Genomic DNA, 14,355 nt, shown 5'->3' with positions numbered 1-14,355 from the left:
GAAAGTTCATCTAGTTCCCAGTCGTCAGAGTAGTAGAAAGGTCGCAGTTCTGGAGCTACTGCTTGTGTAGCTGTGGGCTAGAGAACTAGAGCTGCTGATATCTCATCCCCCACCTGTTTGATTCAGAGTCGAACGGTGACAACCTGAGATTACAGTCCGTCTTTTTTCTTGTTGTGATAAAAGGGATTAGGATTGGTAGGTGTAAATAAAACAAGCAATTTGACATATGGAGAGACAGAATAGCTTTTTTCTATATAATTTAACTTAATTCGCAAATGATTTACAATTGGATTGCTTTGCTACAGCATCATGCATTATGGTTTCTACAGGAAATCGGTGAGTGAAAAAATGCCGAACTTCTGTGCCGCTTATGGATGCAGCAATCGTCGCTGTCCACAAACAAAAGCTTGTAGGATCACATTTCATCTGTAAGCTATTGTTGGAGCTGTTTGATTAATGTTACGATTTAGTGCTGGTTTGTTTAGTTTAGCGTTTAGCATATATGTTTTTATTAAATACGGGTGTGTGCGTGTTTTTGCTATTTTCACATGAAAGCCTATGGTTATAAATCATTAATAAGTATGCAGTATCATAACTATGCTTATAACCTTTGTAACAAACCAAACCGCTCGAAATTCGGTTGAAAATAGAGCAATTTAGGGCTATTTAAAAGAACATGCACAATAAGAATACATAGTTATGAGTGAGAGGGGCGGAGCGAGGTGACTGTGGCAAGATGGCCGCCAGTGCGGACGTTCGATTCCATTGGCCAGCAGCGCGGATAAGACATCTCGCCTTCTGTATATATCTATGGTTAGAACAGTGCTCATCAGGTAAAACACCCGGAAGCCAACGTCATCAACTCGCACTAGATGTCTCTGCATATTGCATGGAACTTGGCTGCCATCTAGTGGTTAACTCTCGTAACACTGTCCATTATGAAACATTTCGTCATCTACTCAAATCTTACAATAAAACTGTCAAACAGGCAAGAATAACCCATTTCTCGAACCTCATCACAAACAATAGCAAAAACCCTTGATTTCTTTTCTCTACCTTCAATCTTTTAACCAATACAAATTTTAATCAGGACGTACAGACACCAACAGATGCCCTCTGTGAGGATTTTGCAGACCACTTTGTAAGTAAAATTGATGTCATTAGGTCCAGTATTTTAATTAATCAAAATCAATTTTTCTACACATCTGGACAACCACTTTTATCTGAGGAAACACTGGAGAGTTTTGCTCTAGTTGATGCAAGGACACTTGGTCGAGTTTTCTCCCAAGTAAAGCCCACAGCCTGCCTTTTCGACCCAATTCCCACGTTACTCTTAAAGTCACTTTATGGGTTCTTTGAGGAGCAGATTTTATATATTGTCAATTGCTCTCTTCAGACGGATGTTTTCCCTGCTGCCTCTAGAAGGGCGGTGGTGAGGCCCCTTTTGAAGAGGAGCAACTTGGATCCAAACATTTTTAATAACTACCGACCTGTATCCAACTTACCATTTTTAAATACAAACAATATTTTAGAGAATTATCAATCTGGTTTTAGAAAGAACCACAGTACTGAGACAGCCCTTTTAAAGATCGTCAATGATTTCAGGTGTCCATTTTTATGCCTTTTATTACCTTCAATTGATTTTTATACTTTTATAATGGTTACCCATTTTATGCCACTGTTTCACACTTTATTTTTATGTATTTGGTTTATTTCTCATTATGATTATTCTCCCTTTTATACTTTTAGTGCCAGTGTTTCCTCATGGGGGGCCCTTCACAGTGGGAGCTACGCCTGGTCTGCCCATAGGGGCGCTGCAGGCCATGGTGCCCCCTTGTATGGACGGCTCCCCATAGTGGCCTTTCCTCATCAGATTCTTCAGTGCCAAGCCGTGTTATCTAATGTCTGTGTGAATATGGGGGTGGGCGTTTGTCTGTGTGCGTTGGTGGGGAGGGGTGGGTCCGTATAGGGTGGGGGGAGGGGCAGTGGAGCTTTTTATTTTTTCTCATTGTTATTATTATGATTGTTGTTCTTCTTATTATTATTATTACCTTTCTTTGTTTTGTTTTGTTTTATTTTGTTTAGCACTGTGGGTTGCACATGTTGTGTATGAGCAGTGCTATATAAATAAAGTTTATTGTTATTATTATTATTATAGAAACATGAAGACACATCAAAGAGTAACATGAGGTTGTTGTTGTGACACTGGACGGTAGAGAGTCTGAATCCCCGTCCCAGGCGCAAATCCTCATGGAGGCTTCTGAGGAGGTCAAAGATGGCCGTCAATCCCAGCTCCATAACGGGGGTCTATGGAAGGAAGCCGCGAGCATTGCGCACTGATCCAGGATAGCTTTCACCTGGCTTGATGGATCCGTGTCTTCTCATCCTGGATGGCTTTTAGTGCGACCCATGAAGCCTGGACACACGTGTTGTGGATTGGTTGAACGCTGAAGGCTTAGTGACTCATCTTGGATGACGCAATCCTACTTTGGTGCAAGGGGGCCCAGACAGCAACATCATCAAGAGCCAGTAATGGACTCCACAGTGCAGCACTCGTTCGCTCGCCCTCCCTCTCCCATTTTATTCTGTAGTGTCAGATTCTGAAGTCGATTTCACTTTGATTTTCAGAGTGATGACACCCTGGAAAAACTCATCCATCATTATAAACTCTCCATCATTTATTCTCTATTCAGGTTGGAGTAATGCAGGTTGTCAAAGCTCGGCTGTGATTGGCTGCTCTCAGCTCTGAAGTCCAACCCCTCCCACCTCAGAGAGCTGCACCTGAGTTGGAACCAGCTGCAGGATTCAGGAGTGAAGGAGCTGAGTGGTTTTCTGCAGAGTCCAGACTGTAAAGTGTAAACTCTGAGGTCAGTTCTGGTTTGGAACCAGTGGATGATGGTTTCAGCACCAAACACAGTTCATCACACATGTTGAATAAACATTGAACTGAAGGTTGATTCATCTCAAAATGAAATCCAGAATATGAAAACTTCATTCTGTTCATGTTTGAAGTAAAAAATAAAAAAATAAAAAAAAAAGGAAAAGGAAAAACAGGTCATCAGTGGTCATGTGACCAAACATTATTTCAACACACATTAGTTTTGGACTGAGGATTTAATTTCAAGGTGACATTTTCTGTCGTGTCAGATTCTGAAGTCGACGTTTCATTTTGATTTTCAGAGTGATGACACCCCGGAAAAACTCTCCATCATTATAAACTCTCCATCATTTATTCTCTATTCAGGTTGATTGACTGCAGTTTGTCAGAGCTCAGCTGTGATTGGCTGCTCTCAGCTCTGAAGTCCAACCCCTCCCACCTCAGAGAGCTGGACCTGAATATGAACCCCCTGAAGGAGTCATCAGTGAAGCCACTGATGGATCTTGTCTACAGCAGTGACCATCAACTGGAGAGTGTGAGGTTAGTACTGGTTTGGAACCATTGGATGATGGTTCCAGCACCAAAGCCAGTTGATCCCACAGCAGAGGTCCAGTGTTCCCAGTCACAGTGTGAGAGGAGGATGGTGACGTCCAGCTGCTCCTCATTCATCCAACATCTGCTGCCAAACTGCTTCTTCTCTCAGTTCACCACTCAATTATTGATCAGTTCATCTTCATCAGGCCTCAGTATCAGTCCAACACTCCATGGTCACATGACCTTCATATGTTCCACACTTGACATGTGACTGAGAGTCTGCTTCTTCTCACCAGTCACTCCATCATCTCCATCAACAGTCAACGTCTCTGTGATGATGCGTTCAAGGACCGTGAGTCCTGACTCCTGCTGTCTCTTCTTATCTTTGCAGGTGGTGGTGAGGATGAGGAGAGTGAAGAGGAGAGCTCCATCTAGTGGTGGCTGTCAGAACTACAACCAGTGGAGCCAAACAGCAAGCTGGACGCACCAACACTGTGTGGGCGTGTCACGACCTTTGACCCCAGTGCAGCCTGGTGGCTGGCGGACTGCTTCTCCCTACAAGCTGCTGTGGTTACTGGGAGAGACGTCCCAGAAGCCACTGGTGGAGCTGAATCCTCAGTGGAAGAAGCAGGACTTGGAGCAGCTGCTCAGTGAAGGCAGCAGCAACACAACCACTGCTTCTGCTCTCATCATCCACGGCTGGAACATCTCAGCATGAAGGTTCCACACATCAACAACACACTGCTCTGCTCTCACTTCAGAGTTCTATAACATCTTCATTTTGGAGGTGAAAAATACTTTTCAAGAGACTTTATTTCTGCTTCATGATCTTAAATAAGGAAATCATGTGGAAAAGATAAAGTGATTCACAACACCTGTGATGGGAACTCAAGTCATTATTGAATCATAAGTAAGACAAAAGAAGTTTCCCTCAAAATAATTCATGGTTTTGATGCTTGAAAAACAGGTCATCAGTGGTCATGTGACCAAACATCATTTCAACACACATTAGTTTTGGACAGAGGATTTAATTTCAAGGTGACATTTTCTGTAGTGTCAGATTCTGAAGTCGATTTCACTTTGATTTTCAGAGTGATGACACCCTGGAAAAACTCATCCATCATTATAAACTCTCCATCATTTATAATTACTCAAAATAATTCATGGTTTTGATGCTTGCCAGATGTTTGTGTGGAGATTTCAGAAGGACGTCAATGAATCAGAAGGAAACCAGATCATTTATTTTATGTGATTATGTTATATCATCCAAGCTCAAACATTATATTTCAACGATTCAATATTCTGACAATAAAAGCCATCACAACCTGTGTGACCTTGACCTCAACTGACATTTCATTTCTGCTGCTTTAACACTTTGATTATATATCTCCTGAAGTCCTGCCATGGGGATTCTCCATATCTGAATAACTTGTGTACTCAAACCTTCTGTAGGCCATACCCACTTCTCCACTCGGTCTCAACATAAACCACATGAATCAATGAAAATAAATCTCACTTTTACAAACAAATCCAATTCAGTTCAAATATAATTTAAATAAAATAAATGATACATTATAATTAATCACCAACAGATAAATCAATGCAAGATATGAGGTGGTTTGCCCTCTCTGGGTCGGTGGGGAGGCCCTGCCTCAGAGGGAGGAGTTCCAGCATCTCGGGGTCTTGTTTGGGACGCCTCCCTGGGGAGGTGTTCCAGGCATGTCCCACCAGGAGGAGACCCTGCTGGAGGGACCAGGTCTCTGGGCTGGACTGGGAAGCCTTGGGGTCCCACTGGAGGAGCTGGAGGAGGTGACTGGGTCCAGGGAAGTCTGGGGGTCTCTGCTGAGGCTGCTGCCCCCGAGACCTGACTCCGGATACGGCAGTAGAAGATGGATGGATGGATGGATGGATGGATGGATGGTTGCCAGGTGATAGAACATTTCATAAAAACAGACTCTGCATTATAACTTCTATTCCACTCTAAATAACTCACTCCAATATAACTGCACTCGTCCTTCTCTCACATTACATTGGATCACAATGACCAAACAACACAACAAAGACAATGATCCAACTGTACTGCCACGTCCAGACTCAGTGTAGGTCTGTAGGCCTCTTGGACCTTCATGTGAACCACTGCGTGTTGACTGGAGGTGAAACATGGCTGACTGCTGTCCTCCTACCTGGACAATGCAATCTCACTTTCAATCTCACAGCCACTAAAAAACCTGATTGTGATTGAGAGGTCCTCAGCAGCCAATCACTGTTGGGAGTCCAGCCTTCAAACACTCCTCCTGAATCCACAGTCACATCTGTGAGCATCTGGAACTTTGGCCCTGATCCTCCACACCACACACCTTGGGATGACAGCGCCACCTACCTGGATCCTTTCAGCAGCCAGTCCATGCTCTGACCCGTTTCCACTGTGGCCTGTTGGCTCATCTGGACCGGAGTCTGGATCATCAGTGTCCAGGTTCATGGAATCTGTCAGAGTGCCGCCGTCCTGTCATGTAATGATAGAGAATCACTCTATTTATACTAATGTGCAGAAACACTAGAGTGTCATTTCTTCACTGCTGTCAGCAACAAGCATTTGGTGTCACACTGGTGTACAACACTTATGGGCTAATTAATAAGAAATGACATATTTATGAATCACCCGCAATGCCCAGATTGTTGCTGCGTGTCTGCTGATATGAGCCGTCAACTGTTGCAATATAGAACCACGGGCAGGAAATTACAATTAGTGTAGAGTGTATTATAATTTAAAAGTTTACTTACGGTAGTTCTTTAAAGAATTTAGCAAGGATGGAACAAGCTAACGTGACGACGTCACTTGTAAAACGGTAGGAGCTCAACCTGCTGTCACGGTGAAAACTCTGTGTTACGTCCCGTCGAGGGGGACCGAGACGCAACGTGTGGGACACCTTCCCCCACTCCCAAGGCTCATTAATTTCTCACGGCAGTTGGCGGTTTTCAACAAAAACATTTATTGATAAGTAAATGAAATAAACAAAACAACTTAACCGGTGGGCAGCAAAGGTTTCAGGGTGGGCCCAGGCCAAAATAATAAACCAAACTCCAACTAGCTCGCCTTAAGAACTAACTAAAGAAAGAAAGAGAACCCAAATACAGAAAGGCTAAACTCCCTACATACTTAATAAACAGGAGAAAAGAGGGGACAAAGAAAATGGCAGCCCACCCCTACGGCTGCGTGCTCTAACACCATTTCAGAAGTGACTAACTGCAGACTTGGGAGCGGAGGAGGGATGACTGTCAGGCTGGCTCGACTGCTCCTCCTTCTCAGCCGTGGCGCGTCCAATCAGCAGCCGACATCCAGGACCGCACCTGCAAGGCATCATCCACTCTCACACACACACACACAGACACAATCATAGAGGCACCTAGACCCACCCGTGGGTCATAACACCCCCTCCCTTAAGAACCAAACCCTATTAAAATACCGACAAACAAAACTAAACAAGAAAACCCTCAGTTCCCCCGAAATAAGAATTTCGCAGCTAGTCCACATGTACACGTGATAATGCATCTGCCAACACAATATCAAGATCCCTAGATAGTAAGTTTGATAGATGGATAGAAATATAGAAATAGATAAGTTAGTTAAAGTTACACACACACACACACGCACATATATGTACATATATATATATATATATATATATACATATATATATATATATACATATATATATATATATATATATATATATATATATATGTATATATATATATATATATATATATATATATATATATATATATATATATATATATATATACATATATATATGTATATACATATATATATATATATATATATATATATATGTATACATATAATATATGCATATATGTTTTTTTTTTTTTATTAACCTCTTTCAATGAACTCCAAAACATACATGGTCAAAATCCATATTATTATTATGTTGTTGTTTTTTATAAATGCTCATACAAAACAAAAAAAGTGGAGGGTGATTAGTCTGAATTGGGTTCAGTCAAACTCACTCACTCACTCAACCGATTGGCTTAGACCTTCCCCGAAGTGATTGGTGGAGTGACGTGCAACCAGCACGTGACCTCTACGATGAGCTTCCTCCCACGGAAGTGCCATAGGAGGACACGGATTAAATAGTATGGCTTGTCCACCAGAAGGCTGTTTTATGGTGTACATAATATAAAACTTCGGCCCAGTTCTGCTTGTATTGCAATGTATTGGTTGGTGTTCCTGAAGTTTCATTTTTCGTCCCTTTTTATTTTTTACATCCATGTTTGTGATGAAATTGTATTGTGAATCGCTAGCTCGCATTGCATGCTGGGAAACAGCGTCACTCAAGGAAGTTTTGGCTTCGCTGACACGGTCCTGAAGGGAGTGGGTTTTAGTGCACTGGAACGGGATGAATGTGTTTAATCAAGCAGTACAAACCTGATTAATTGTCTTCATACTTCACTTCGAATGGCCATATTGTTTAGGATTAGAATTAGATGACAACTTCTTCACAATATTTGCAACTATTCAATTTGACCAGCAGGTGTCAGTAGAAGACGAAATTTCATGTTGACTATTTCCTAATGGAAGTGCTCTCTTGACGTTGGATTTTTCTCATAATTATTTGAAGTGTAAGCCTGTATCTGCACACAATTTGCAATTCGTCCCAGCGCCTGAGCTGTAAATTTGGACGGTGTAAAATGAAAATGGCCAGCTGCAGCAGAAAAGTGGACCCATATATATATATATGTGTGTGTGTGTACATATATATATATATATATATATATATATATATATATATATATATATATATATATATATATATATATATATGTATATATATATATCTGCAATTCATATTTTAACGGTTTATATAGACCCCTCAGGCTCCATTCAAAATGGGGATTATTGTAGGAGAGTTGCAGTCAACTGAGATTTGGAGAGAGTTTGGATGACTAGATTTTGGATAGTGTTTATAGTTTGGAGTGTTTGAGAGTAGATAGCGTTTAGTTTGGAGATAGTTTTGAGAGCTTAGGGAGAGAGTGAGGAGAGGAGAGGTGATAGGATGGAGCCCCCTGTTCTGTACATCAATGTCCATGTTACACAAGCATCTATGCCAGGGGTGCCCATTACGTCCATCGCGATCTACTGGTCAATTGCGAAGGGAGTTTGGGTCGATCGCATGAGAGAGAGTGAGAGAGAGAGAGAGAGAGAGAGAGAGAGAGAGAGAGAGAGGGAGAGAGAGAGTGTGTATGTGTGTGTGTGTGTGTGTGTGAGAGAGAGAGAGAGAGAGAGAGAGAGATAGAGAGAGAGATCCGCGTCAATTACAGCAGGTAGAATCGTTCAGGCAGGATTAGAAAACACGGTGGATCTGGTTGATTTTGTTCTTATATGTGCTGTGCTTTACAGTGAAACGTAAATGTGACGGATCGGCTTCGGCACTATTCAGATCAAATAAAGACCAGACAGGGACAGGAAAAAGAGTTTCGCTGTTGTTTTACACGCAAAACTACCGGGGTTGTCGCGTGAGCTTGCAATCCTGGCGTAAACTGATGGAGACGCCTCGCTCGGAAAATGGAAGATCCTGGGAGATGCTGCTGGCAAAACGTCTGCATCACACACACACACACACACACACACACACACACACACACACACACACACACACACACACACACACACACACACACACCAATTATCCCTAACCTATGCGCTGGAAAACACAAAACTATACAGCAAAACATCTTAACGTAGACACACTTTTATTGATAAAATCAAACATAGGCAGATATAACCTAAACAATTTTAAACCATGAGTTTTCTGTGCAATGATGAGCATAAATGCACATGGGAACATGTTGACCCATTTAATCCTCTTTCTTTCTTTATCATTGGACTACAAATATATTTCTGAATGACTTTTCCTGTTTTATAGTAGGTGGATCTTTTTGACTTGCTCATTTTAAAAGTAGCTTGCATGTTGAAAAAGTGTGAGCACCCCTGATCTATGCCCTTTTCCAAGTCCCACAATCACTTTCACTGTCATCTGCCTGATTACACCCATGCCATTTTCAGAAAAAAATTGCACAAACAGAATACATTCAAAAAATGTATCATACACATAGTTATCAAGTCAAGTTATTTATTTATTGTCATTGTTGAACAAAGTTAACAACAAAATTTGTTTGGAGCATCCCCATAACCACTGGCATCAGTACCCATAAAAATAATCATAAATAAGTGAGAAAAAAAAAACAAAAAAATATATATAATTTATGTACAGAAATTATTTGGTCATTCATTTTTTGCAATTCATAGTCATTCCCAACAGACATAACAGACACAAAAATTCAATGCATCACACGTGGTTCAGACACAGCTTGCCTGTGATTGTACATTTGGCCAGTAGGTGGTTTCCGTTTCTCGAACCATTTGGCTCAAGCGGTTCAATGCCTCATGAGGTTTCACCTCACCATCACTAGTCATGACACACAGCTTGCTGTTTGGCTCCACTTGTTGTAGTTCTGTCAGCCACCACTAGATGGAGCGCTCCTCTTCACTCTCCTCCTCATCCTCCCTCACCTCCACCTGTAGAGAGAAGAAGAGACAGCAGGAGTCAGGACTCACGGTCCTTGAACGCATCATCACAGAGACGCTGACTGTTGATGGAGATGGTGGAGTGACTGGTGAGAAGAAGCAGACTCTCAGTCACATGTCTAGTGTGGAACATGTGAAGGTCATGTGACCATGGAGTGTTGGACTGATACTGAGGCCTGATGAAGATGAACTGATCAATAATTGGGTGGTGAACTGAGAGAAGAAGCAGTTTGGCAGCAGATGTTGGATGAATGAGGAGCAGCTGGACGTCACCATCCTCCTCTCACACTGTGACTGGGAACACTGGACCTCTGCTGTGGGATCAACTGGCTTTGGTGCTGGAACCATCATCCACTGGTTCCTAACCAGTACTGACCTCAGACTCTCCAGTTGATGGTCACTGCTGTAGACAAGATCCATCAGTGGCTCCTTCACTGATGACTCCTTCAGGGGGTTCATATTCAGGTCCAGCTCTCTGAGGTGGGAGGGGTTGGACTTCAGAGCTGAGAGCAGCCAATCACAGCTGAGCTCTGACAAATTGCAGCCCCACAACCTGAACAGAGAAGAAATGATGGAGTTTATAATGATAGAGAGTTTTTCCTGGGTATCATCACTCTGAAAATCAAAGTGAAATGTCCACTTCAGGATCTGCAATCTGAAAGCTGACCACTAGATGGGAGGATTTTACACACTGTACCTTTAAACCCAGTTTCATTCATTTCAAACACAAACCAGTGACTGCAAATTGAATTTCCAACAGCAGTCAAGTGAAAATCATGACAACAATAACAAGAGTGATAGAAGTTGTAGAGTGAAGAGGGTGAACTGACCTCAGAGTCTCCAGTTTACAGTCTGGTCTCTGCAGAAAACCACTCAGCACCTTCACTGTTGAATCCAGAAGGCAGTTCCAACTCAGCTCCAGGTGTCTGAGTTGGGAGGGGTTGGACTTCAGAGCTGAGAGCAGCCAATCACAGCTGAGCTTTGACAACCTGCACCTCCACAACCTGAATAGAGAAGAAATGATGGAGAGTTTTTCCAGGGTGTCTTCACTCTGAGAATCAAAGTCAGAAGTCGACTTTAGAATCTGACACTCATCAAAGGAGAGAGGGTGAGTGAATGAGCGTTGCAATCTGAAATCTGACCACCAGATGGCAGGATTTTACACACTGCACCTTTAAACCAGGGGTGCTCACACTTTTTCAACATGCGAGCTACTTTTAAAATGAGCAAGTCAAAAAGATCTACCTACTATACAATCGGTGTGTGTGTGTGTGTGTGTGTGTGTGTGTGTGTGTGTGTGTGTGTGTGTGTGTGTGTGTAACGCACATGTTTTGCTAGCAGCATCTCCCAGGATCTCCGGTGCTTCTGCTGTGCGTGACTTTGAAGCGTATTTTCCGAGTGAGGCATCAAAACAAAATTCAGCACATCGGACATTATGACCAAGGGCCAATTCCAATTCCTCCTTTAACTCCTTAATCTCAACCCTCGCCCTTAACCCTCAATCTTTGGCCCTCAATCTTGGCCCTCAAAAATAAGTGTAAGGGCTTAGAAATGGGACACCCCTTAAGTGCAGTTACGTCTTCAGACTGTGGGGGGCTGCCGTACGCCAAAGCTAAGTCCAGTCTGTCAAGAAGACGACAACGACGAAGAAGAAGGAGAAGAAGAAAAAGACGATGAAAAAGAAGAAGTCCTCCGTCGTTACACAACGAGGTACACAAGTAACGTGAAGCCGGGACCGCCGGTCCGGCTGACAAACATCGTAAAGTAAAAAAAATAAAAATGTTACGCAACAACGATGTCAATAATCCATAAAAAACTCTTAAACTAAGACAATAAAATGGTTTTGTAATATTTATATCTTTATTAACTAAGAAAATACTTCCATTTGTAGCTCGCTTTTTTGTCGCCATCTTTTTCGAAGATGTCTTGGCGAAAATACACAATGCCTTCTGGGTAGCCCTCACTGCCAAGGGTGGTGCCGGAGAATCTCAATATTGAGGGCGATACAGCCCTTAATCTCCTCCCTCAACTGGACGTTCTTAGAATCGGGACAGCATTTGCACCTAGCAGAGAGCGCGCATTTTTGAGATTGAGGGTTGAGATTGAGGGTTAAGGGAGGAATTGGAATTCACCCCAAGATCAACCACAACCACCGTGTTTTCTAATCATTGACTTCCTGCCTGAACCATTCTACCTGCTGTAAGTGACGAGGACTCCACTCTTAAAGCTCTCTCTCTCTCTCTCTCTCTCTCTCTCTCTCTCTCTCTCTCTCTCTCTCCGACCTAATGGGCACCCCTGTTTCAAACCCAGTTTCACTCATTTCAAACACAAACCAGTGACTGCAAACTGAATTTCTAACAGCAGTGAAGTGAAAATCATGACAACAACAACAAGAGTGATAGAAGTTGTAGAGTGAAGAGGGTGAACTGACCTCAGAGTCTCCAGTTTACAGTCTGGACTCTGCAGAAAACCACTCAGCTCCTTCACTGTTGAATCCTGCAGTTGGTTCTGACCCAGGTCCAGGTGTCTGAGGTGGGAGTTGTTGGACTTCAGAGCTGAGAGCAGCCAATCACAGCTGAGCTCTGACAACCTGCAGCCCTCCAACCTGAATAGAGAAGAAATGATGGAGAGTTTAGAATCAAAGTCAAATGTCGACTTTAGAATCTGACACTCAACAAAGGAGAGAGGGTGAGTGAATGAGCGCTGCAATCTGAAATCTGACCACCAGATGGCAGGATTTTACACACTGCACCTTTAAACCAGGGGTGCTCACACTTTTTCAACATGCAAGCTACTTTTAAAATGACCAAGTCAAAAAGATCTACCTACTATACAATCGGTGTGTGTGTGTGTGTGTGTGTGTGTGTGTGTGTGTGTGTGTGTGTGTGTGTAACGCACATGTTTTGCTAGCAGTATCTCCCAGGATCTCCGGTGCTTCTGCTGTGCGTGACTTTGAAGCGTATTTTGCGAGCGAGGCGTCTCCATCAGTTTACGCCAGGATTGCAAGCTCACGTGACAAGCACGGTAGTTTGGCGTGTATTTAAAGAAAACAACAGCCAAACTCTTTTTGCTGTCCCTGTCTGCTCTCATACAGAATGCAGGTATCTGAAGTATACATTGATTTTAACAATTATTATAGTTTCAGATTTAAAATGAAATCTGCTTCATGTCTCCTTTATTTGATCTGAGCGGTGCAGAAGCCGATTCGTCTCATTTACCTTTGACTGTAAAATCCAGCACATATAAAAACAAAATCCAGCACATCGTACATTATGACCAAGATCACTGAGTTCCTGCCTGAACCATTCTACCTGCTGGAAGTGACGAGGACTCCACACGATTGACCTAATGGACACCCCTGCTTCAAACCCAGTTCCACTCATTTCAAACACAAACCAGTGTCTGCAAATTGAATTTCCAACAGCAGTGAAGTGAAAATCATGACGACAACAACAAGAGTGATAGAAGTTGTAGAGTGAAGAGGGTGAACTGACCTCAGAGTCTCCAGTTTACAGTCTGGACTCTGCAGAAAACCACTGAGAACCTTCACTAATGAATCCTGCAGCTGGTTCTGACTCAGGTCCAGGTGTCTGAGGTGGGAGGGGTTGGATTTCAGAGCTGAGAGCAGCCAATCACAGCTGAGCTTTGACAACCAGCAGTACTCCAACCTGAATAGAGAAGAAATGATGGAGAGTTTATAACGATGGAATTTTACCAGGGTGTCATCACTCTGAACATCAAAGTGAAACGTCGACTTCAGAATCTGCAGCAGTCTGCAATCTGACCACTAGATGGGAGGATTTTACCCACTGTACCTTCAAGCCCAGTTTAGGGCGTGTTTTCATTGCCTTGCCTCACCACGGTTCGCCTCGGTACGATTGCGTTTTCATTGGCTCTGTGATTACGAGACCGTGGGCGGAGTCGACACGGTAAAGCGGGACAATGTTTTCCCCAGCATCACTTCTGTGCGATACACAACAGCGCAGCGATGGACAAAGTAGAAGTTGTTTCATACCTGCTGCTCGGTCTGTGGTTGCTTTTCTGTTCAAGAAAGAACACTTTCCCTCACTGAAGTCACAGTTGATCATTTATGCAGCAACATTTATAATTTATTGTTTCGTTTTCCATGCGAGCAAATGTGTAGTTCAACCTTCATATTTTCACCAAAAGTAAACACGAGACGGATACAACGGGAAATAGCGTTTATTTAAAAACAAACAAACAGAAAAACAGACAGTAAACACGCCTCCTTATTTGAAATAGCTGCCCTCGCGAGCCAAGGACGACTTTGTTATATGCCGCGGTGTTTGAGGCTTCCTCGCGGCCAAGAGCCACG

The 14,355-nt window shown here is 42.8% G+C and overlaps 1 protein-coding gene across 1 annotated transcript in view; it reads right to left on the bottom strand.

Moving 5' to 3' along the window:
* LOC142895010 (NACHT, LRR and PYD domains-containing protein 12-like) overlaps positions 1 to 14,355 on the bottom strand; it is a 160,867-nt gene that overhangs the window by 99,532 nt on the left and 46,980 nt on the right. Inside the window, exon 5 of the mRNA XM_076035736.1 lies at positions 13,514 to 13,687. Within this exon, the coding sequence (XP_075891851.1) occupies positions 13,514 to 13,687 (174 nt within the window). The remainder of the gene's footprint in view (positions 1 to 13,513; positions 13,688 to 14,355) is intronic.

Source organism: Nelusetta ayraudi, unplaced genomic scaffold, assembly GCF_046127955.1.
Source record: "Nelusetta ayraudi isolate G7.1 ecotype Tasmania unplaced genomic scaffold, CSIRO-AGI_Nayr_v1 ptg000048l, whole genome shotgun sequence".
Classification (NCBI taxonomy): Eukaryota; Metazoa; Chordata; class Actinopteri; order Tetraodontiformes; family Monacanthidae; genus Nelusetta; species Nelusetta ayraudi.
Note: the sequence above shows the minus strand (reverse complement) of the source record. Positions and strands in the feature narration are given on the sequence as shown.